The 24249-nt window shown below is 43.0% G+C and overlaps 1 protein-coding gene across 2 annotated transcripts in view; it reads right to left on the bottom strand.

Moving 5' to 3' along the window:
* The window catches only part of nlk2 (nemo-like kinase, type 2), a 106552-nt gene that overhangs the window by 10733 nt on the left and 71570 nt on the right, over positions 1-24249 (bottom strand). For both annotated transcript variants that reach the window (XM_010876297.5, XM_010876208.5), the window contains exons 2-7: positions 19079-19208; positions 18845-18900; positions 11951-12057; positions 11754-11839; positions 9681-9890; positions 9435-9536 (exon numbers count right to left, since the gene is read on the bottom strand). In XM_010876297.5, coding sequence (XP_010874599.2) covers positions 9435-9536; positions 9681-9890; positions 11754-11839; positions 11951-12057; positions 18845-18900; positions 19079-19208 — 691 coding nt within the window. The remainder of the gene's footprint in view (positions 1-9434; positions 9537-9680; positions 9891-11753; positions 11840-11950; positions 12058-18844; positions 18901-19078; positions 19209-24249) is intronic.

The following is a 24249-nucleotide window of genomic DNA, read 5'->3' as shown; positions in this document are numbered from 1 at the left end:
TTCAAATAAATGTCAATAGCTGTGACTCAAAACCTTTGTCCATACAACCAACAGATATAGCTTTAGGCACAACTGCCCAACCATCAACATAACGTAGCTTTAACAGCTGTTCACGCCCTGTGACATGCTGACTGTTGCATTTGTATGTTCAGTGTCTTTATGTTCTTGTTCTTCTGTTTCTATGTTTCTTTGATTGGTTTCACCTGTCTAGTTTAGTCTTCACCTGTACCTTGTTTATCCGAAATCATGTCCCTATTTAAGTTCCTCCTGTCCTTGTGTGGTGTCATTATTTAGTGACGTCCATGCAGTTATGTTCGGTATCTCACGAGCCTTGTATGTTCAGAAAGTCTTGGATTAAAGAACCTTTGCTTAGTCACCTCTGTGCCCGTGTCCTGCTGCCTTTGAAGAACAAATCGTTTTTAAAGCATTTTCCATAACATATAGTCAATAGCTCTGACTGAAAAATATTTTAATCAACAGATATAGCTTCAAGAACATCAACATAATTTAGTTTTACTTATTTGGTAAATTAATATTCTGATTATTTCATTAAAACAAATATATAACAAAACAAATGTGTATATATATATATATATATATATATATATATATATATATATATATATATATATATATATATATATATATATATATATATTCAAATAGATGTCAATAGACCAGACCCAATAAAATGTAGCAAGGACAACTGCCTTACCATCAAAATCTTTTAGTTTTACAGACTTTTCTAATTCAGTGAACAGATCTAACTGGGCCCTGTTATACCTTTCCCAGATGTGACACCACTCTGTGGACAGAGGAGCCCCTGTGGAGAGGAGATCTGTGACACCTCTCTGTGGACAGAGGAGCCCCTTGGAGAGGAGATCTGTGACACCACTCAGTGGACAGAGGAGCCTCTGTGGAGAGGAGATCTGTGACACCACTCTGTGGACAGAGGAGCCCCATGGAGAGGAGATCTATGACACCACTCTGTGGACAGAGGAGCCCCTGTGGAGAGGAGATCTGTGACACCACTCTGTGGACAGAGGAACCCTTGAGGAGAGGAGATCTGTGCTTGTGTCCAATGAATCAATACAAACAGGGAAAGTGAGTGGATCCACCTGCTTGTTGTCATTCGCCAAAGCTGTCCTGTTGTTGATTCTGACTTAAAGCCTCATCCATTTGAAGCTTACTGTTGGTTACATGGATTCACATTTTATTGGTCCCAAGCTACTGAAATGTATTTGAATGAAATGCTTTAAAAATTATTTATAATTACAAAAAAATCAATAAACTGAAGGATGTTGATGGTAGGAACTGATATTACTTGATTATTCTGATAAAAGTTTCATTGGGTCCAAGATATTGCCATTTCTTTGAATTTTTTTTTTTAAAACATGATTCATATTCTGGTAAAACTTGATGACCACCTGGACCATACACAGTGTTCCTCAATGAGATCCCATAATTCCTGTCAAACCTTGTTATCACGGCAAACAATATTCACATAGAAAAGTCCAACGACCCTCTTCAACAGGCCTTTGAAGCCATATGTCATAGTTGGAAAACAGGACCCTAGAGAGACGCAGAGAGGTAGTGAGCAAACATTCCTTTAATGGTGTTTGAACAAAACAACAAAAAGAGCGGTAGCAACCAAGAGCTAAAGGGCACGAGGCACAAACAATAATCCACACCATCGGTTAGAAAATGGAAACTTAAATAGGAGCCCCAATTAGAGTTAATGCCAGTCAGCTGCCTCTAATTGGGCACCAACAAAACTAAACAACAAAATAACACACCATAATTGACTGAGATATTCTGGATATCATTTTTTCCCCTCATAATCTTTAAATATTGGACCACAACAACTTACCAACTTGCACCCCAAACCAGGATGTTTAAAGAAGAAATAAAAAATTTGAACAACCTAAAGATATTTTTTTGTTCCACCAGAATCCCTCCACCAACCCAAGGATGACAGAGTAAATAAATCTGTTAATCTAATTGAGGATGTAAACGTAACCCTCCATATTACCTTAGATTTGGTTGCACCACAAACAAAAAAAGGAAATACACAAAAAGAAACTTGCTCCCTGGTACACAGACAATACTAGAGCACTGAAGGAAGCCTTCAGAAAATGTAAACTGAATTTGCGCTCCACCAAGTAAGACATTTTTAGACAAGCAATACCGAAGTGTTCACATCTGCTTGATCAGCCAATTTTTCCAACCTGATTGAGGTAAACCAAAAATAACCCAGATTTATTTTTGAAACAAATGAACTGGGTGTTCACTTCACCAGTGATGAATACAAACTTTTTGATTAAAAGATAATTATCATTAGAAAGACTTCTCTATATAAGCACAGTCTTCAAAAACACAGTTGTCCTGAGAATGCACATATATGCACAGACCTGCAATCAATGGGGACACTTGAACTATTTAATCCGGTATTGATCTACATGTTCACTAAAATAGTAATGAGCTCTAAACCCACCAGTTGTCAACTGGACCAGATTTCAACTGAACTATTTAAGGAGCTACTTCCTGTGCCTGGTCCGCTTATGTTCAGCATAAATTCAGCAATAAATTGCTAACTCACCAAAAAGTAGCAGAAATAAAGCCTCATCTAAAATCTGTGACCCCACTCAAGAGGAGCCCCCATGGAGGAGATCTGTGACACCACTCTATGAACAGAGGAGCCCCCGTGGAGAGGAGATCTGTGCCTGCGTCCAATGAATCAATACAAACAAGTGAGTGGATCCACCTGCTAAAAAAATCTCACCTCGATCTGGATAAATTAAACAATGATCAGCTTTTATCAAACCCCCCGTTCCACTCAAAAAGTTTAGAAAAATCTGTTTCCCAGAAAATCAATTCCTTCCTGAAGACAAATACTATTTACAAAATGCTCCAGTCAGGTTTCAGACCCCATAATAGCATGAGACTGCAGTCGTGAAGGTGGTAAATTATCTTTGAATAGCATCAGACAAAGGTTCTGGATCCGTTCTATTGCTTCTTGACCTTACTGCTGCCTTCGACACCATTGATCACTCCCTTCTTTTGGAAAGATTGGACACCAATACAATGCTCTTCTCTCCGGTTACCCTGATCAGAGAATAAATAAACTTCAGGGCTAAACACAGCTGCTACAATCTTAACTTAAACAAAAATTATTATATACTCCAATATTATCCTCTTTACACAGGATGCCTGTTAAGTCTAGGGCTGATTTCAAGGTTTTACTGTTAACCTACAAAGCATCACATGGACATGCTCGTACTTCATTCTCTGAATTGGTCCAGCCATACATACCTATACGTACGCTAAGATCACAAGATGCAGGCCATCCTTACTGTACCTACAATTTCTAAACAAACAGCTGGAGGCAGGGCTTTATCCCATAGATCTCCACTACTGTGGAATGATCTTCTGATTAAGATGAGAGACTCAGACTGAGTCTCAACCTTTAAGTGTCTACTAAAGACTCATCTCTACAGCAAGGTCTATGATTAAGTGTAGTCTGGCCCATGGGTGTGAAGTTGAAAGGAAAGGCACTGGATTTACAAGCCACCTTTGCTGTCTTTGACTGGCGAGCTCTAATCTCCACTGAGATATCCTCTCTCCAACACCATTCGGGGCAGAGTGACTGGCTTACACTTGTTCCCCCTTGCCATCTTTGTGTAATGGGATTGAACTCTGTGGGCTCTTTCAGGGTTGTTGCGTTTGGTTGGTGTCCCTCTTGGTCTAGTGCTTGGCAAAGTGGGTGCAGTTACTTCCTGGTTGCCCATGTCCAGGGTTACCTTCACAAAAGGCCACAGCGCCTCTGGACCCAGTTGCCTCAGTCCCTAGTTTTACACTGCTATATCATTGTGCCAGGGATTAGGGCAGGTATCCTTTTGGATCAAAGGATTGCTATATAACTTTGTTTAACCTTAGGAGACATGAGGCCTTGGACCTCAGGACTACCAGGCCTGAATGACCTGTAGCTGTCTCTGTCCAAAGTCCTGGTTGTGTTGCAGATTAAGCTGCTGCCTGAATATTCCTGATGCCACTGCCCAAATCCCACCTGATTGTCCCTGTCCTTGTCCACCTGGTTATACAGCTGACTTGGATTATATTTAAAGACTGGACACAGCTCACAAGCATTTATTGACATGCTTGTCATCTGTACACGCAAAAAAATTTATGTGACCCAAAATGTCTTGTAACCGTATTCTCTTCACGTGGCAAGGCCAGAAGAGGACTGGCTACCACTCAGAGTCTGGTGCCTCTCTAGGTTTCTTCTTAAATGTCGACCCTACTAGGGAGAATATCGTAGCTACTATGCATCAACTCTGTTTTTGTTTTCTTTTTGGGGTTTCATGCTGGGTATCTGTAAAAGCACCTTGTGACAACTGCTATATAAAAAAAGTGCTTTAGAAATTCTCAGCTACCTACCCGCTACTCTTACCAAACTATGTTTGGTAATGGTGTTATTTCATAATTTGTATGCCTTCATTATTATTCTACAATGTTAAAAATAGTAAAAATAAAGAAATACCTTTGAATGAGTAGGTGGGTCCATACTTGCCTGGTACTGTATTTAAACCTGGATATGGGTATGTATGGATGTCATCTGGATGTCTAAGCATAAGTGAGCTAATGTATGTATACATATATGGACAGTGGCATCGTTAGGCCTGGGCGTCCGGGGCTATAGCCCTGGATCTTTAATGAACAGCCCCGGATCTCAAATTTACAAAGAATTATACTAATAAAAAATAGCCCCTGATCTATTCATCTATGATTACAATCAAGCATTATGATCATGTTTGCGTATAGGCCGCTAGCATGCGCATCAAAATGTTCTTCTAGCATGTACATTCAGAACCCTGTCCTTTGTGTCCCGGGGGGTGGGCGGGGCTGAGCCCTGAATGTATTGTGATCCTAGCAACGCCTCTGTATATGGGTATGTGATCTGGGGTGGTCACTGGAGGTCAGCCATGGGAGGAATTTGCATTGAATGACATGATATTGAGGAAGTGGAATCCCTAAGGATTCAAGGAGGGAAATATGGTGTTTGTCAACATTTTTTATTTTGTACCTCCTACTCCAGGCCCTCATACAGTGGCCAGTGAAGAGGGCTGGTTAGCCAAAGATGGATAAGATCCCACCTTAGAAACTGGGGCAACCTAAGACAGGCACAGCAGTGCATCAGACCACATCATATAGGTGTGCACACACAAGAACAGTGTGATCAATAAAGAGAATGAATAAAGAAGACAATGAATATAATGAAATATATCAATGAGGAGGAACACTGCTCTACAGGCCTAGGCTAACCAAAGGAACTCAGATAAAGGCCCTATTTATGCAGACTTAAGTTCCCCCTTGAGTTGATTCACAGGCTAATATATTTGTCACGGGTTGTCCCATTGCCTACTGGGTTTGTTTGTGGGTGTGGGTGGGTGGGGGATGTAGATGCGCATAAAAAAACTGAGTTAAAATGATGTTAATATAGACAGTTTACAAACAGAAAATGTCTGCTCACTCATGGCTGAATAAAATAACAGCAACCGCCATGTCAAAGGTTCAGAACCACAGCTCTTTCTCCTCTGTTCAACTCAAAGATTAGAAGGAACGGAAGCCCCGTTAGTTAGAATTGTGCGTGCGTGGTTACGGAGGCTAGGCCGTGTGATACACTTTGCAGCAAAGTGTGGAAGCCTCTGGTAACTGCTACACCCAGACAGACAGCTCAGGTGACAGCAGATTGGCACTCAGGCTTCTTGTTTCAGCAGAAAAGGCTGGACTTAGCTTAGCTATAGTTTCAGGGCAAAGCACAGTGGTTGTCGAGTCTATGCATGCGTGCGTGTATGTGTATGTGTGTGAGAGTGAGTCAGTGAGAGAGAGAAAGTGAAATGTGTGTCAGTGTACTTGCTATTAAGCATCTGCGTGCATGCGTGTGGACAGAGGGGGTGCTTAGCAGTTCTCAAGCTCTCCTCAGATTCCTGAACTCATTTGGCTCGGTTACTGCACTGCCCAAGCCTCCACAGCAGTATGGGAGGGGACTTGATTGCTAACACGGAATACAGCAGAGACCAAATGCTTTCATTTCACCAGCCATCCTCAAACAGATTTATTTAGAAAGCATCTGAAGGGGTGTCTCCTCTCTAGCTCATTTACATTTTGCTCGGGAAAACAGAGTAGGGGTGATGTGGCCGACATCTCCCTGGAATCAGCCTTTTCCTGTCGTCTCACAAAGCCTAGATGAAAGACAGCAGGTGAGGACAGGACAGGAAGCTACATTAGTGTAGTGGGAAGCAGCCAAAGTGGCTGTACTACTCCATGGACACTCTGCCTGGGAGAATAAGCAGCTGTAATGAGGTCCCCGAAGCAGCTCAGAAAACCTTGTCTTTTAAGTGGGACTTGTCTCCCTGTACCAACTCCTCCCTCCTAAAAATGACTGCAAGTACTAAATGATGTTATCAATAATGTATGTAAGTCGCTCCGGATAAGAAAGTCAGCTAAATGACTCAAATATGAAGAGACTTCATGTCATATTTTCTACTTCCCTCCGACTACCTTCCCAGAGCACCAATGACCCTGTCTTACTGACTGCAATGCTGCTTAGTTCATAGTTATACAAGTAACCTCTGGTGTCCAATATTACTGGTTGGCACTTACAAAGAGCTTCTGTTTTACTCCTACAAATCTTTCTCTCGATTTCGATTGGTTGGAGCTATTAGCTATTAAGAACTCTAAATTACACGTAGGTGTCTTTGGAATCCCTCTAGGGCGCTTACAAGCCATGTTGGACTTCGGTAAACATACCTGAGAGAAAAACTTACCTGAGTTGATTTATTGGGTTTCTTAGGTTTGTTTAATGGGATTCTGGCAGTGGACGTACAGGTGTCCTTACGTAATTAATAAAAACAATTCAGATACAACACCTTTTAAAAGTTTGGGGTCACTTGTTTTCAAAAGGAAAGCTATTTTTTTGTCAATTTAAACAACACCATATTTGAACAGAAATACGGTGTAGACATTGTTAATGTTGCAAATTGCTATTTGATATGGAATATCTACATAGGTGTACAGAGGCCCATTATCAGCAACCATCAATCCTGTGTTCCAATGGCATGTTGTGTTTGCAAATCCAAATTTATAATTTTAAAAGAAACAATAAAACTGTTTTAGAAAACGCTTTTGCAATTGTAAGCACAGCGGAAAATTGTTGTGCTGATTAAAGAAGCAATAAAACTGTCCATCTTTAGACTAGTTGAGTATCTGGAGCATCAGCAATTGTTGGTTTGATTACAGGCTCAAAATAGCCAAAAACAACTTATCAGTCTATTCTTATTCAGAAAAATAAAGGCTATTCCATGTGAGAAAATATCAAGAAACTGATAATCTCGTACAAAGCTGTGTACTACTCTCTTCACAGAACAGCACAAACTCTCTCTAAACAATAGAAAGAGGAGTGCGAGGCCCCAGGATACAACTAGGCAAGAGGACAAATACATTAGAGTGTCCAGTTTGAGAAACAGACGCCAGTCACAGGTTCTCAACTGGCAGTCTCAATGTCAACAGTGAAGAGCCGACTCTGGGATGCTGACCATCTTGGCAGAGTTGCAAAGAAAAGCCTCATCTCAGACTGGCCAATATAAATTAAAGATTACGATGGCCAAAAGAACACAGACGCTGGACAGAGGAAGATTGGAAAAAGGTGTTATAGAAAGACAAATTGAAATTTGAGATGTTCGGATCACAAAGAAGAAACGAAATTAAAAGATACTTGAGGAGTGCTTGATGCCATCTGTCAAGCATGGTGGAGGCAAGCTCCAAATTATACAAGAACTACTTAGGGAAGAAGCTTGAAGAACACAATTATTATTTTAATTAAAAATCATTATTTCTAACCTTATCAATCAATATATTTCATTTTGCTATATAAGTGACCCCAAACGTTTGAACGGTACCTCCAATGTTTCTGACAAGATAAAAATTTCACCTTTTTATACAATTCAAAGATAACAGAAACAAAGCATTAAAGAAATCTGTTTTGAATTGAAAAAAAAGCAATGGTCAAGAGTTCCCCAAAGGAAGAAATCCATGCTTTGTCCGCCACAGGCATTTCTTTTTTTTGTGGCCGCTCTTTTAAGCTCTACCGAACCAGAACAAAATGCGCTGTTTACCTAAGCATGCATCATTTTCTTGTTACCTGAACTTGTATACGAAAAACAGCTCATCCCAGGGCTTCCAAAGAGATTTGATGTACTGAATTTTGTTGTAAAGACTACAAACATCCACAAAAAACTGCCACAGGCCACAGAAGGGTTGCCCTTCAGGTAGACCCATGTAACATGAGCCCCAGATTAAAATGTCCTTCCCCTGCATTTCTGCCAGCGTCATACATTTCATCTGACCACCGCCAAGCCCTTACCCTCCCTCCCACCCCCCTACGATGGCACGTTGTGTCCTGGGACCGCACTGGGGGCCGGGAACATGATCCCCCCCCCCACATCGCCCCCATCCTGTCCTCCCAACTCTCACCCTCCCAGACTCGGCTCTGTAATCTGAACGTCGGTCAATAGACATGATTAAAACATCCTGCCGCACGCCTGGCCTTCCGGAGACACCGGAGGGCGTGACCAGAATCAAGGTCATCCAAATGTCTGTGTGTGCTTACAGGAGCGTTCAGGGTTGTATGAATGCACACCACACGGACGCCGGCACACACAAACATGCAGCAGAGAGGAGGCCGGGGCTGGGTAAAGCTTGTGGGTCGATTAGGAGGCAGGGGGCAAGCCCAGGGTCCTTCATTTGCAGTTCCAGTTCCCAGTAGGGCATCACCCAACCAAGCCAGCCAAGACCGAAGCGCAGCACACACACACACCCAATACCAATATCATCCACACACTGGCTACTGGCTACGTGATTACATTCACAGAGACCCGACCCACTAAGCCATGGTAATGAAGACATGAGCTGGGTGGGAAGGATCACATGGACGTGGACTTTCAGTCAGGGTTTGAACCCATGTTCTATAAATAAAATCAATCAATGAAACAATGAGGTGGAACAAAACATTGACCACACTCAGATGGCAATCTTGCTGTCCTGCTATATGTCGGCCCATCTGTGATTACTGAGAGCATTGCTGATTGAAACTTCATGTTGTTCTACCACAGAAAAAAAAACCACTCAGCCTTCATCTGCGTCCCTGTGTAACAGATAAGAACATATCACAACAACTCACTGACAGCTCGAAATATCACAGACGGGGCTTTCCATTTGGCACCATTTGTATAGGTCAAACGGTTGGTATGTTGTCAAGGGGGCCACTCGCGTGGGCTTGTGATCAGGGTTCGGTTCAGCCCAGCGCAGCGCATTCGGAGAGTGGAGGAGGCTGTGGAAGTAGCTGTCAGCAGCCAGTCGACGTGGCTGTCACCTACCTGTTTGTGTGGTTCTCTGAGGATGTGAGCCCTGGCCCCCTCACACGCGGTCCTCATGGCCTCCAGAGAGGGAGTCCCCAGCAGATCTGTGATCAAATCCAGCTACAAAATCAGACAAAAGGAAGGAAATTATTCATTATGTTACTGATTGGAGTAGAGAAGCAAGTATTCAATGAAGAATTAGCAAGTATTATGGTGTAGAGTTTTAGTTAGAAACCGTAAGACACCCAAGACAATATGCATTACCTGCTGGATGGGGCTTTGGGCTTGGAAGAGAATGCGTCGGCCCAGGAGCTCTGCAAAGATGCAGCCCACAGACCAGATGTCGATGGCGTTTGAGTAATGGCGGCTGCCCATGAGGATTTCTGGCGCCCGGTAATACTGGGTCACCACCTCCTGAGTCATGTGACGAGACTCATCCAGCTCCTCCACCCGCGCCAGACCAAAGTCACAGATCTGGAGAGAAACAAGAATGTGTTCATGTCACAAGATCCATAAAAACCCATCAAGCCCACCCAATCCAGCCAGTATTTAGAGACATGCAACTTCTTGCAAGATCTATTACAGAATCAATGTGAAGAGTAAGATCAAAGTAGTTTTATTATATTTATATATATGCAATTTATGAATTTGTAGCTTCGTAAGACTGTTCAGTCTCCATTGTTATGTGACTGAATGGGAACACTGTCTGATACAACTAAAGATACAAAAGAAAATAAATAAATTATTTGATGGTTCATAAACAGACTAACGAGCTGCTCTGAAATTCTTTGTTGCCTCATATCACCACCCCCCCCCCCCCCCCCAGCTCTTCAAGACATGAGCAGCTATTTCAGAAAGACTTGCTGCAGCACTAATGACATTTTCAAATGAAAATACTCACTGAAGTGGATCACCGCAGGGTTTGTGTTCCATTCTGAATTTCTCTACAATTCCAGTTCAAATCAATTCTTGAATTTGAACAGAATTTTGAATTTTACACACCCCATAGGAGTGTTTTTTCCGTTTAAATTAAATTTCAGTTTCCTATGGAGCCTGGTCAAATAAATGTTTTAATTATATCTTTGTCGGTATTGAAAAAGATGACAGTAATTCAGAATTGACCCCAAACCAGCGCCAATCTCTTCTATTGCAGAACACACTACTCACTCCCACCTCCATCCCAGTATACTTTAGGAGAGCACAGCTGTATGTGCTAACGGCAGTTTTCATTTTATCCAAGCTAAATATAAATTTTTGACAGAATGACCAAAAGGGAAGAGCTGCATTTGGGTTGCACTGCTACAGCATGTCATATTACTCTAGATCACAGGTGTCAAACCGGTTCCACGGAGGGCCGAGTGTCTGCAGGTTTTCGCTCTCACCTTGTACCTGATTGATTAATGAGTTCACTAATTGGTTAATTTCTACCCCCACCTGGTTGTTCAGGTCTGACCTGGGAACCAATTTAAAGGAAAACCCAAAGACCTGCAGACACTCGGCCCTCCGTGGAACCGGTTTGACACCCCTGCTCTAGATGATTGGAGCCCAACAGTGTGCACAAAACTGTAACAGACTGACTAGATGCTGCTTAAGAGATATTTTTAGAAGTTCATCAAGTTCAGCATCAGAAATTGTTAAATGAGGAGTGCCTCTATAAAACAGTGGAAGACTGGCGAGAGACAGTGACATCATGCACAGACCGCACCGAATCAAACAGGCAGGCAGGGTAGGGTCCGACTGAAAATAGCTCACAAGGTTTCCCGTTTGGGAAATGAGAATTAGGAGCTAAATGAGTAAATGTCTGCTAGAGACAATCTGTCGTCCGGAGTCAGCCAGAGAAATCACTGATTCACTTCTTTATCCCCCTCTCTCTCACTTCCTCCTGTCTTCCCCTTTTCTTCGTCTCTTACACCCTCTTCTTCTCCCCGGTCTCTCAGCCTCGCCTTCTTCCTATCCATTCTCTCCCTCAATCTCTCCTCCTCCCCCACCCGTGGACGATCACCCCTCCCAGTTGTCTGTGGGGAAAGGAGAGTGAGCTTAAGGATGTCATAAACCCTGAAAAGGCCTCTATGGCCAGGCACCAAGATGAAGATTTAGAGTGTATGTCAGGAGTCCAAGACCATGTACTGTAGAGGTCTCACTGGCGCTCCAGACCCCTGGAAACACAGGCTAGAAAGACTCAGGGCGCCACACAGCCAGTGTGTGTTTGTACGTGTGTGTGTTTCAGATACACTTCCACAGGACAGACTCCAACCACAACCCGGCCTCACAGCTATAATACGGTGTCTCAGTGGAGTAGCTGCTCTGCCGCAGGATGGAAGAGGGCAGCAGACCAACCTTGAGGACACAGTTGCTGTTGACCAGGAGGTTGCCAGGTTTGATGTCTCGATGTAGGATGCCAGCTGAGTGCAGATACTTCAGTCCTGCAGATGACACACTCGTCAGGCCTGACGGTTCAAGTTCATATTTTGAAAACCACCTTTACGTGTTAAGAATAAGAGCTGAGAGTGGGCGGCGTGCCCAAGGGAACTCACCTCGGAGGATCTGGTAGAGAAAGACTTTGACGTGGTCTGAACTGAGGGGCTGAGGGGACACGATGATCTTATGGAGGTCACTCTGCATCAGTTCTGTCACCACATAGCTTCATAGGAGAAGTCAAGGAAAACGACAGAAACACAAGCCAGATATCCTAGAGAGAAAAGTGAGTTACATAGAGATGGAAAGAGGAGCAACAGCCATTTTGGAGGAGAAACAGCGCAAGAGGAAGGGGAACAGAGAGATGGAACAGGGTCATCGGACAGTAGAGGAGGGGCAAGAGTGGGGGTGGGAGAAGGGGTAACACCCCTTCCTCTCACCCCTCTCCTATCTCTCCGCTAGCCTCTCGGACCCAGAGACTCCATTGGAGAGCTGCCCTATTCCACTGTAACCAGATAAGCATTAGCCAGCCTAAATGTATGAATCTGAATAAGCAGGAGGCATAGTCTGGATTCCATAGTCTCAGTAGGAATTCAGGAGCGCTACGGGGTCTGTCTCTACGTTCATTCCCTCATTCCTTTCTAAATCTCTTCCAGCCTCTCTCCCTGCCGCTCTCCTTCTCTCCTGCTAAAGAAACTCAGGCAGACCTGTTCAGCTCTCCTTCCTCGGTTGGACCCTGCCGCGCAGATCCATAATACATGCTGCATACCTGAACCACAGCACATAGAAATGTCTCTCTGATAGAAACAGTCTAATCCTGCCATCTCGCCCTGTCAGCAGGAGCAGTCAACTCCCAGAGCACACAGGCATCCCAGCACAGCCCGGTTGCGTGTGTATACTGTGAGAAAGTGCGCCCAGAGAGAAACAGACAGAAAGAGAAAGTGTGACAGAGAATGATTAGAGCTGAACATGCAGCATTGCCTCATCGACCCTAAACAGCTCAAGCAGGGACCTCGAACAACACACAAACACACACACCACCACCTCCCATATATAAACACACACACACACACACCCGCGGAAGGAGGATGAGGCTGGATACAAACACAAACAGCCAGGCCTGGAACACACAACACAGTGTTGGAGGGGACATAGCACACTGGGTGCCTTGTGCTCCGTCCCCTCGCCCCCCTGTCCCATCTCTCCATCCATTACCACTCACGTAACATGGTCTCACCACACTCCTTGCTCGCCCCCCTGTCCCATCTCTCCGCTAACGTCTCTGACACAGAGCTGCCTGCCCGCTTCACCACGGTGGAGGACATGAGACCAAGGGGTCGAGAACCCATCCATGTGGCCTTGGCACGGGTCCAGATGCTTACGTTCTGCCTGATAAACTAAACGCTTAATTACCACAGCAGCCTCTTACAGACGGAATCTGCCCTGAATTTAGAGCCACAACAGGAGAAAGACACCGCATATGAGAGCAAATTAGATCCACCTATACATCTGTCATCTTAGAGTGATGAGCTGCTAAGAGGGAGGAAATAACCCAACAAAAGCCCAGAAAAACGAGTCACTACATTGTGTCAGTGACAGGCGTAGAACAGTTGACTTTTGTCCTGTCTGTAATACTGTATAATTAGCCTCATGCAAATCATCTGCATGCTTGACTGCTCTGCTGAAATGCTAACGACACCCTCCTCTGTGACGCATGCTTGCCTGGTGGTGGGTTGACACCCTCTTACACACTCACTTTCTCTGTCACTGCTCTGGTGTTGATAACAATGGTGACCGTCTCCAGGTACAAAGGCAGGCCCAGATAAATGCTGAGGGGTTCACTTACAGCTCACAGCCCACCTATGATTGGCTCGTCAAACGGCTCTGAGAATATAACATTTTACATGTTTCACTGCAAACTGTCATAAAAAAAAGAAAAAAAAGGCCTAACCGTCAATTAACGTCCAGCAATGTTACCTGTCCGTCCTTTTGTTCCGCACCTAAGAACATTTTTGTCTGATGTAATTTGGCTGAGATACATGTCAAATGTATGCTTTGTAATTAAGCATATCCATCTATATAAAAATATCTGCAAATGTAATTCTGAAATAAAGACAAAAGGCATCAATTGGACTCCTTAAGCACAAGATGAGGAATGTCCATGTAAGCAGAGGGTGTGGAGAATCATGCAAATCGCTGTGAAATATCTTTAAAATGTATTTTCTGTTGTTTCAAGCTTGTGGATGAAATTAAAGAAAAACATTTAAGCTTGAGTGACCCTCAGAGTTGTTTGCATACAGCATGGAATCATTGCAGTTTGCCAACATTCCAAAAGGGGGCTTCATTTTACATGTTGCCCCTTTAATCATAGACATGAATGGTGAAGATCCAATTTTGTTGTTTCTTTATTACGTTGTTGAAAATAAAAATGAAAGAAAAAACTAAATAGCATGAAACATTGACTGTAACGCTTTACAGTTGTTTTATTTAAGCTGAATTTTACCAGGTATTTTGAAATGAAAACATATTACAGTATTTTTTGAATGTGCCTATTTGAAAGTAAGAAATAGAAGTTTACTAGTTTTATTTAAGTAGCTCTTCTGCTAAAGAATTCTACTAAGGGAATGGAGAGATAACGAAACATATGAAGGCCAGATGTCTGTGGTCTAACTAACTGTTTCTACAATGAAGTATTAGGATATATGGTAAGACAATGTAGGCTCCAGCATCCCTAGTCTGGCCAACTGTGAGCCTTCATTTCCCTTTTTAACCATGTGACCTGGCTCTGAAACCACTCCCAGAGTGCTCTGGTTACCTGTTACTATGCCAACCAACACATCCGAGATGTGGGAAGTGGCAACAAGGCACTGTGGGACTGTCACGTCAGGGTGTCTTCCCACCCCCGGGAAAGAGAAGAGGGGAGGAAGAGTCAAAGGGCTCATGCAAACACACGAGCCAGCCTGGCGAGGTCAGGCGAAACCAAACGCTTAGTTTTGTGACGAAGTCGTCCTCTGCCATCCGTTTTAAATGTCGACCATAACCAAAACAAGTGTTGGAACCTGAAACACCTTTCTACATCCATATTTCCATGTCTTCTAATTGCCTGTGAGTGCACCTCGCTACGGGAGTGATGCATCAGACTGCAATCATCATGTCTTTCTGTGTCAGCAGCAGTTTAATCATTATCAGGCTGTGCCGGCCAGGCTGTGTGTTGGGGGCAGAAGGGTGTATTAACTTTATTATGCTCCCCGTTTAACCCCCCTACATAACGACCAATGTGTAGGTCCGCGGAGATGACATTAATATTGCCGTTCTGACAGAGAGACCAAGGTGGATCCCCTGCCAGCTTACGGAACACCCGCATAGGCACGCGCACAGAAACACCTCGCCATTTCTCTCCCACGTACATGCCGGCAAGCAACATCAGCGGAGACCTCAAAGGAGTCATACGATCGTCCCATCGAAACAGTCAAGCTCCCACAAAAGAACCCGCCACTCACCCGGACTCGGATGTATCACTGCCAATGACAATACCAGTGAAAATAAGGTTTAGGTGTACTGAAGGCAGTCCGGAGACGGGTCTGTCTGGCTCGGTCTTGTTTCGACAGGATAGAATCGGTTGTCGTCACAAACAGCGATTGGTTCGCAAGGTTTTTTCGATGAAATGAGATGTCAGATGGACGATCATGTTGCTGCTCTGCCCTCTAATACAAAAATAGGTACAGTTACTTCCTGATTACTCACCATAGGTGACACGTGGATGGGACTCGAGCCTCAAACACACCAGACAACCACAGAGTTGAACGGCATTTACAGATTAGACGCCAACCTTTTGAATGGGTATGTCTTTAAGACATATCACACATTTCTCACAGGGTATTTATAGGGATTTCGAGGTAATAGAAAAGCAGTGGACAACAACGCTAAGAATTTCCTAACCTCCCACCAAGTCCTTTTGTCACAACGCTTAACCTCCTTTAATGTCCTCCTGAAAAGCAGGCATGTGGTTGCCCTGAATGTGCTCTCTCTCCACAGCGTCTGATACCACCGTGCAGTGTCACATTGAGGGCTATAAATAGCCTGTTGTTATGTCAGTCATTCACTGGTCTTCTACAATGCTCGGGGGAGGTAATAAACATTGAAAGGAGTGGCTCAGTAAAGACATGGAGCATCGTTGGAAGGAGCGGAGCCCTGCTGGCTCAGATGTTTCTGGAGATAACGGTCAGCGGAGGACAGTGATGCTTTCCCCCAAACTGAGACCAGGGTCAATGTCACTTGTGTTTTGTCAGGGACTGGTAAAGCGCAGGCGGATCAAAAAATATCTGCTGGTTGAGTGTTAGACTTGCTCTTCTGCGTGCGAGTCCCCCCAAGGTGAACAGCGAACAGGATAGTTACATCAGAGAGATGAAGCCTGGCCCTCCAACCACTACGCCTGAAGGACTGATACTGCCAACCATGCCCGATGATTTATTCATAGCTTTAGTGTTACCCCACTAAGCCAAATCATTTCTCACAAGAATAAAATGATCATTCAGAAATATAAAAATAAACAGTTCAACTGGATTCAGAGTGCTAAGAGAAAGTGGAGAAAAAGGAGCACAGATAAAGAATCAAAGGGTGAGAGTGAGAAAGAGGGGGGGGGGGGGGGAATTATTCAGATGATATGCCCCGTTTCAAAGTACCTACTCCTGGTTTTCCTGCTGGCTCTCCAGAGCTTTCTCCCACTGCTCCTAGATCTTGCAAGAGGCCCTGATTGCCTGCTGAGAGGGAGAATGTTTCCAGGGAACCAGTGTGTGTTGCTTCCATTAACAGAGCTGACAACACTCTCTGTAATACCTCTTAGCTCCCCAACATCCTCATCTCTGTCACTTTGCAAAACATGTAGTGAGAGAGGGAGTATGAAAAAGAGGAGAGAAAGAGAGTAGAGATCCTGCCTGACTTCAAAGACACCGCTTCCTGACAGTTCAGTATGTCACCCTTCCCCGACACTCACCAAGTCCCGCCTTGTAACGCGAGAGCAGACTTATATGACAGCTGTTTATTGTAACACCAGAAGCACATAGGAAAAGGATGCTACAATGCACTGACTTTAGAGGCACGCATTGTGTGCTTTAAAGCAGGTCCAAAAAGAATGTAACGAAATTAAGAGCAAAGCCAAAAATCACGCTGCCATATGAGTAATGGCTAAAAATAGAGTGTTAAATAAATCTCTCGGCTAATAAAGACAAAGAGGCTTTGTTTTGTTTCTTTCTATAAAAAGAACGACAATTCTATAATAATTCACTAGAAAGGCTGCCCAGACAGAATCAAAGAAAGACCCCGTTGGTCCATAGAGAAAGAAAGAAAAAAAAATAGCATTACAAAATGTACTGAAGAGCATGGATAGACCGGGAGCTACTGGGGAGTAGCGGGCAATTTGTATGATTAAATTATATGCTAGATTAGTGAGAAAGATACAAAAGCCACAATCCACCAATTCAAGCCCATCAACGCAATAACAGAAATACAAAAGGAAACTAAATAGGACAAGTCAGCGTGTTGCACTCCATTCCTCCCTCCTGCCTCATCCTCCTCCAGCCAAAATAAATCATTAGGCAGTTTAGTGCCAGGGTGCCAAGGAAAAGATAACATGTGATGGGGAGAGCCTCGTGCTTTCCATTTCCCCTGAACACGCAGAATAACTAGCAGAGAACGAGACATTTGAATATAGCAGTGGACGCATCAATCCAGACTACGTGTCTTGGTCCTAATGACAATCACAGGATGTCAACACTTATTTTATTTCTTGGAACAGCTGTCTCTTATCACATTAGGGTGGAGGTTGGGATTATTTTGGGAGTGGGCATGCCTGTGAGAGTAGCCAACCGGATCGCCTTGTGACTTGATTGACAACCAAGATGAACACATCATGACTGGTCATTTAAAGGTCACACTTTGAGGTAATCCACCACAAAAGATGACATGACAAATAGGCCTAAGCCCATGGAGATCATAGGCTACTAAATTAATAAGGATTATATGTAATCTGTTTTCTATCTTCTGCGGCGCGAACGCGCCCTCTCCTGCATCAGTGTCGGGCCAACGCCCCAGGGAGAACCACCTGGCCCAGGACTCCAAAACGGAGCCCTTGAACACAGCTCAGCTGCTGCCCCTTGGAGACGTTGGGGGACGATAAAGGGGCCCAAGCAGCTCTGGGCAGCGGATGAAGGTAAAGGAAAGAAGAGCCTGATGCTGTATCCTGGCCAGTAGTTGGTGTTTTTTTGGTTTGTTTTACTGTTCCCTCTGCCGTTTCTCTTATTAAAATGTCCTCTAAAGCCCAGAACACTCATTGTGTACGTTGCCTGTGTTTTTCCCCCTTACACACCAAGGGAAAAGATGAGAACGAGAACAAGGTTAATGCCACCAGTAGAAGAAACACACACACCCACATGGTCTTATCTTCCACTGAATCAACCAGTAAAGACTCCTCTCCTATCTCATCCTACGCCCCAACTCTCATTCCCAGAGGCCAAATAACGTCAATAAGATAATCTCAATTTGAATAACTCTACGAGACACAGACTTGGCATAGGAAATTAGGTGAACAAAGAGAGGTCATATTTCAAAAATCTCTGATAGGTGCCCACCAGCAGGTAGCATACCACATATCAGTCTAGGATCTCAAGCATGGCTCAGACAGCCTGGATCTGGACTGACTCCATACGGGCTGAGCCTATAATGACACAACACATTATTCTAAAGCACGCAATCCAACAACGTCAGCTTTAATCTACAGCAAACAAGACTGTCCACCTCTGGAACCAACTGGCACCCAGACAGATTTACTGATAGCTAACATAGCTGTGTAGAAAACACACCAGCGGAGCCTTTAAAATACAACAGTTGTGGGGGTAGATGGTGGTTAGATGAATACAGGGAATCTTAAAGGACAACATGAGCAAAACAACGTGTCTTGAACAGGGTTCTCAGTAAGTCCATGGTAGAACGGACACAGTGCCATCAGTCAAGGATACATTTCCTCAAAGTAGTCGATGTGTGGGGGCTGTAGAATGTCGAGAGCTGACAGCACCTGTGGAGAGGAGAGGAGGTCAGGCACGTCCGCAGTGAGGAGAGGGAACTGAGAGAAGAAGGGAACAGAGAGAGGGGAGAAAGTGGAAGAGAGAGGAAAGGACAGAGGGAGCGAGAGAAGAGGGAGGGAGGTGGAAAGGAGGGAAACCAAAACAAAAGGAGGTCGTCCATCCACTCACGTTATCATGTTTGAAGAAGCACAGCATCTTGAGTTCCCGAAAGACCCTCTTACAGGAGACAAGGTTCTGGAAGACGTTAGGCATCTTTTTGAGGGCAACACGCTTTCCATCCCGTGGGTCGGTCACTGACCTGGAGGAGAGAGAGGTCAAAGATCAGACAAGACACTCAGAGCAAAATGTCACAGCGTTACTAAATGACAGACCCCTTATTCAGTAAGGTGTCCTAAATAAATTTTCAGCTCATATATTTCTTATTGTTATGAAGATATGTCTCTATGACAACCACAAAAGTACTGCCTAAAGAGGAAGGTTATTTGAGGCAGGCTGTACAGTTTGTGAACCTATAGAATAACAAATCAGAACAGCAGTAATCCCTGACCAACAGGGTAGATTTAAGGCGGGATTGTAGGGATATATCTCCACCAATATGGGATTATTATTTTTTGATAGTTTTTGGTAAGGGGTTAACAAACAAGATCCCGTTTAGTCCTCCTGATTGGATAGGTGCGAAAGCTCATTTGTACCAGGCAAATAGAAAAGTGTCCTGGTTAAGATCATGGTAGGCTACTGTCAGGTTGTCAGTGAACATTTTTGAAAAATAAACCTTTAATTAAATCTAATTATATCATGTGTTGTTTTGCTAACGTAAGTGATCCATTGCTAGCTGTAGTAACTGCAACTGTGATTGAGAATATTTTGATAACATCGTCACAGCAACTAACATTATCTCAGCCTTAGCTAATTGATTACTTCAATGTGTTTAAACTAACTTCAGAAGGGCAGTAAAAGAAATGGTTGACATAAGGACATTCTTTACAAAAAGCCAAAGTAGCAGTAGCTTTACATTGTTCAATGGCAAGTTACACAGTTGATAATTATACTCATAGAAAATTTGTGGCAAATACAAAACGTAGGTCAACTGGGTGTAATATACTTTCTCTACACAGCATGCATGAATTTATTATTTATCACAAACTGCCACTTGTTCAAAGCAGAGGAAGGAAAGGTGAGGGAACACTGTCACAGATGAGGTCTTACAATGGTTTAACAGTGAAAGAGTTAGAGTTAGCCCATCAGTCTAGCTAGTAAGTAAGCTCATGTTAGCGTAATAAATCACTCAAAGGTTCTACTCTTACTGTAACGACACACTGTATCTTGTGTACGTGTGTGTGTGTGTGTCTGTGTTTGTGTGTGCTCACGCATGTACAGTGGATATAAAAAGTCTACACACCCCTGTTAAAATGTCAGGTTTTTGTGATGTAAAAGATGTAAAATGTGATGTAAAACGAGACAAAGATAAATCATGTCAGAACTTTTTTCCCTTTTAATGTGATTGATCTACAGTATAATGTGAAAAATTCAATTGAAAATCAAACTGAAATCTTCGAGGGGGAAAAATGTAAAATAAAACCTTACAATAACCTGGTTGCATAAGTGTGCACACCCTCTAATAACTGGGGATGTGGCTGTGTTCAGAATTAACCAATCACATTCAAACTCATGTTAGATAGAAGTCATTACACACCTGCAATCATTTAAAGTGACACTGATTAATCACAAATAAAGTTCAGCTGTTCTAGTAAGATTTTCCTGACATTTTTTTTGTTGCATCTCAGAGCAAAAGCCATGGTCTGCAGAGAGCTTCCAAAGCATCAGAGGGTTATCATTGTTGAAAGATATCAGTCAGGAGAAGGGTACAAAAGAATTTCCAAAGCATTAGATATACCACGGAACACAGTGAAGACAGTCATCATCAAGTGGATGTATGAAAATGTATGAAAAGACGAGAGGAAAACTGGTCAGGGAGGCTTCCAAGAGGCCTACAGCAACATTAAAGGAACTGTAGGAATTTCTTGCAAGTAATGGCTGTGTGCTATCTCCCGTATTCTTCATATGAATGGGCTATGGGGTAGGGTGGCAAGACGGAAGCCTTTTCTTACAAAGAAAAACACCCAAGCCCGGCTGAAGTTTGCAAAAACCAACTTCAAGTTTCCCAAAAGCACATGGGAAAATGTGTTATGTTCTGATGAAACCAAGGTTGAACTTTATGGACATAATTCCAAAAGGTATGTTTGGTGCAAAAACAACACTGAACATCACCCAAAGAACACCATACCCACAGTGAAGCATGGTGGTGGCAGAATCATGCTTTGGGGCTGTTTTTCTTCAGCTGCAATCAGGGCCTTAGTCAGGTATTATGAACAGTTCCAAATACCAGGCAATTTTGGCACAAAACCTTCAGGCGTCCGTTCGAAAGCTGAAGATAAAGAGGAAGTTCACGTTTCAGCACAACAACAACCAAAAGCACACATCTATAACGTTTTGGAATGTCCCAGCAAGAGCCCAGCCAGAGCCCAGACTTGAATCCAATTGAACATCTGTGGGGTGATCTGAAGAGGGCTGTGCACAGGAGATGTCTTCGCAATCGGACTGATTTGGAGCGCTTTTGCAAAGAAGAGTGGGCAAATATTGCCAAGTCAAGATCTGCCATGCTAATAGACTCCTACCCAAAAAGACAGAATGCTGTAATAAAATGAAAAGGTGTTTCAACTAAGTATTAGTTTAAGGGTGTGCACACTTATGCAACCAGGTTATTGTGAGCTTTTTATTTTTTATTTTCCCCCTCAAAGATTTCAGTTTGTTTTCAAATTTAATTGTTCACGTTATAGGTCGCATTTAAGGTGGAAATGTTCTGACATGATTTATCTTTCTTTTATCATTAATTTACAGCGCAAGAACCTGGCATTTTAACAGGGGTGTGTAGACATTGTATGTCCACTGTATGCTTACATCTGCTTATGCTTCTAACAACTGGGCAAGGGTATTGACAGCATACAGGATGGTTAAAAACAATGTCCCCACTAATGTTCAAACCTATGCCATTGCCCCTGACAGAGCCACACAGACAGACACACAGACAGACACACAGACAGACACACAGACAGACACACAGACAGACACACAGACAGACACACAGACAGACACACAGACAGACACACAGACAGACATACAGACATACACACAGACACACAGACACACAAACTCTCTCTCATGAGAATAAAGTATTGAAGTGTGCATATCATTCAAATGTATCAAAGTCATCAAGAAAGTTTGGAAACAGAAAGAGTTATCCAATAGAGAGAATACAGTGAAAGGTTAACTGGATACAATATTTGTTTAATTTTATATGCTCGCATTGATGGATCATTAACCGACACATGGATAAGAGTGCGACAGCGCATGAAGGAAAGAGCCAGTAAAACAGAGAGGAGGGGAGAGGTGTGCAAACTTGGAAACATGGGGCAGACAGTGCATTTGAGAGTTACAGAGCATGAGAAAAAGAGAAAAAGATTAAAGAAAAAAGACCTACCCACCAATTGAGAGAGACAGACAGAGAGATAGAGAGAGATAGAGCCCTCATTAGGCTGGTCACAGGGCTGCAGTATAAGCGGGTCACCTCAGGTGATCAAAGAGAGCAATGCAAGTGAGACAAGCCAGACCTCTCATTGCACCCACATTCAACTTAAAGGGGTAGTCCACCACCCGGAAACACATTATGAATCTACTATCAATTTGACAAAAGCCTTACAGTGCCATACATAATTATTGGCTACAGCAGCCTCAGAATTACTGACTCTCATCAAGACAAGACATAGACCATAGAACCAGGTTCCAATCAGGTTGTGATGACGTTTATCAAACTCCAGGCACTGATGTTTATTCCTATATGAGAGTTGAGGCTTTCTTCCTGCAAAAGGAGAAATCTAATTGTACTTTGGGAGACTTTTAACCAACAATCTTCTGTATGTTTTGCATAGTTAAATAAAGCAAATATATGACAATAATACATCCCATTTCTGAATTACATGGTTACAATTAAGTGAACAACCAAAATGTAAAACTGCTTGAAGAAATCTGTTAGACCTGTTCTGAGTAAAAAACCTATTCTGCAACCTTAACAGTTAGGTTGTTAGAAAAAGTATCAACCAAATAATGCAAAGCCAATATCTTAAATTTTAAATAGTTACATAGTTGTAAAATCACTTGAAGGGTATGCACAGCAAAATCTGGACTTGTACTGAATTTAATCAACTTTTGTAATAAAGTAGGTGTAATTAGAATCAAGAGTGAAAAATCAATATCATTACTATGTTAATACAGCTCAAACTGAAAATCCAATCATGTGACTTTACCTGTAGCTAGAGAAGTGATGGGCATTCTATGTCTTTTTGGTGAGCCAGCTCATCTGGTTCCATTCACCCCTAAAGAGCCAGCTCATTTGGCTCTTTGTTTAAAGTGCATAAAAATAACCCCAAAACAATGAAAAAAGAACAAATCTCCAATGTAAAGGCAAAAACGTAGAGTGTTAAATGCATGTTCAAATAGGTTACATCTTACCCTTCGTAAATGTTAGATCGCCTGCTGTTTGTTTTTTATTGTTTTTAACTGTCCCCACTATTTACTGATCCTGCAATGCGGATATAAAATATTGAATTAATATGTTTTCACCTTATCTGCAGATTCAGCTTAAAAATTAAGGAAACTGATGAGCCAAATGAGCCGTTCATCAAAAAGACCCATTAGTTTGCAAATGAGCCATCACTAGTATTGACATTATCCAGACAAGATGAGGCAATATGAAAGAGTAGCTACTTAACTACAGTAGCTAATTCCGCATCTTGCTAGGTTTTAATTAAGCTTAACATTGTATACATTGTGACCTTAATAGTTGTGGTCGGGAACAGGGGCGCAGCCAGGAATTTTGGGCCCCATGACAAAAAATCTAATTGGGCCCCCTCTGTGCAGCTGTTACTTCTTTTTTGGGGCCCATGTCTGTCATGGGCCCTTGGAATTGTCCTAACTTTTCCCCACTATACGGCGCCCCCGGTCGGGAGTGGTAGCTGGGCGCCACCGACTTGGATCCGAACGTACACATGCTGTACATACACGTTTGGGAGTTGACGACGCACGTTTGGGAGTTGACAACACCAACACGACTTCACCAAAGCAAATTTGACTGGCCATTTAATCTATACTCTATGCGTACAGTGCAGGGGTAGGTAGTAACGTGTAACAAGTAACGCAAATGAGTAAAAGAGTACTGTTTCAGAGGAACAAGTACTTTTCTAGTTACTTTCTAGGGGCTGTACTCTTTACTCTGACTTTTTAAT

This window comes from Esox lucius, chromosome 1, assembly GCF_011004845.1.
Source record: "Esox lucius isolate fEsoLuc1 chromosome 1, fEsoLuc1.pri, whole genome shotgun sequence".
Lineage (NCBI taxonomy): Eukaryota > Metazoa > Chordata > Actinopteri > Esociformes > Esocidae > Esox > Esox lucius.
This window is presented reverse-complemented; position numbering and strand designations above follow the sequence as displayed.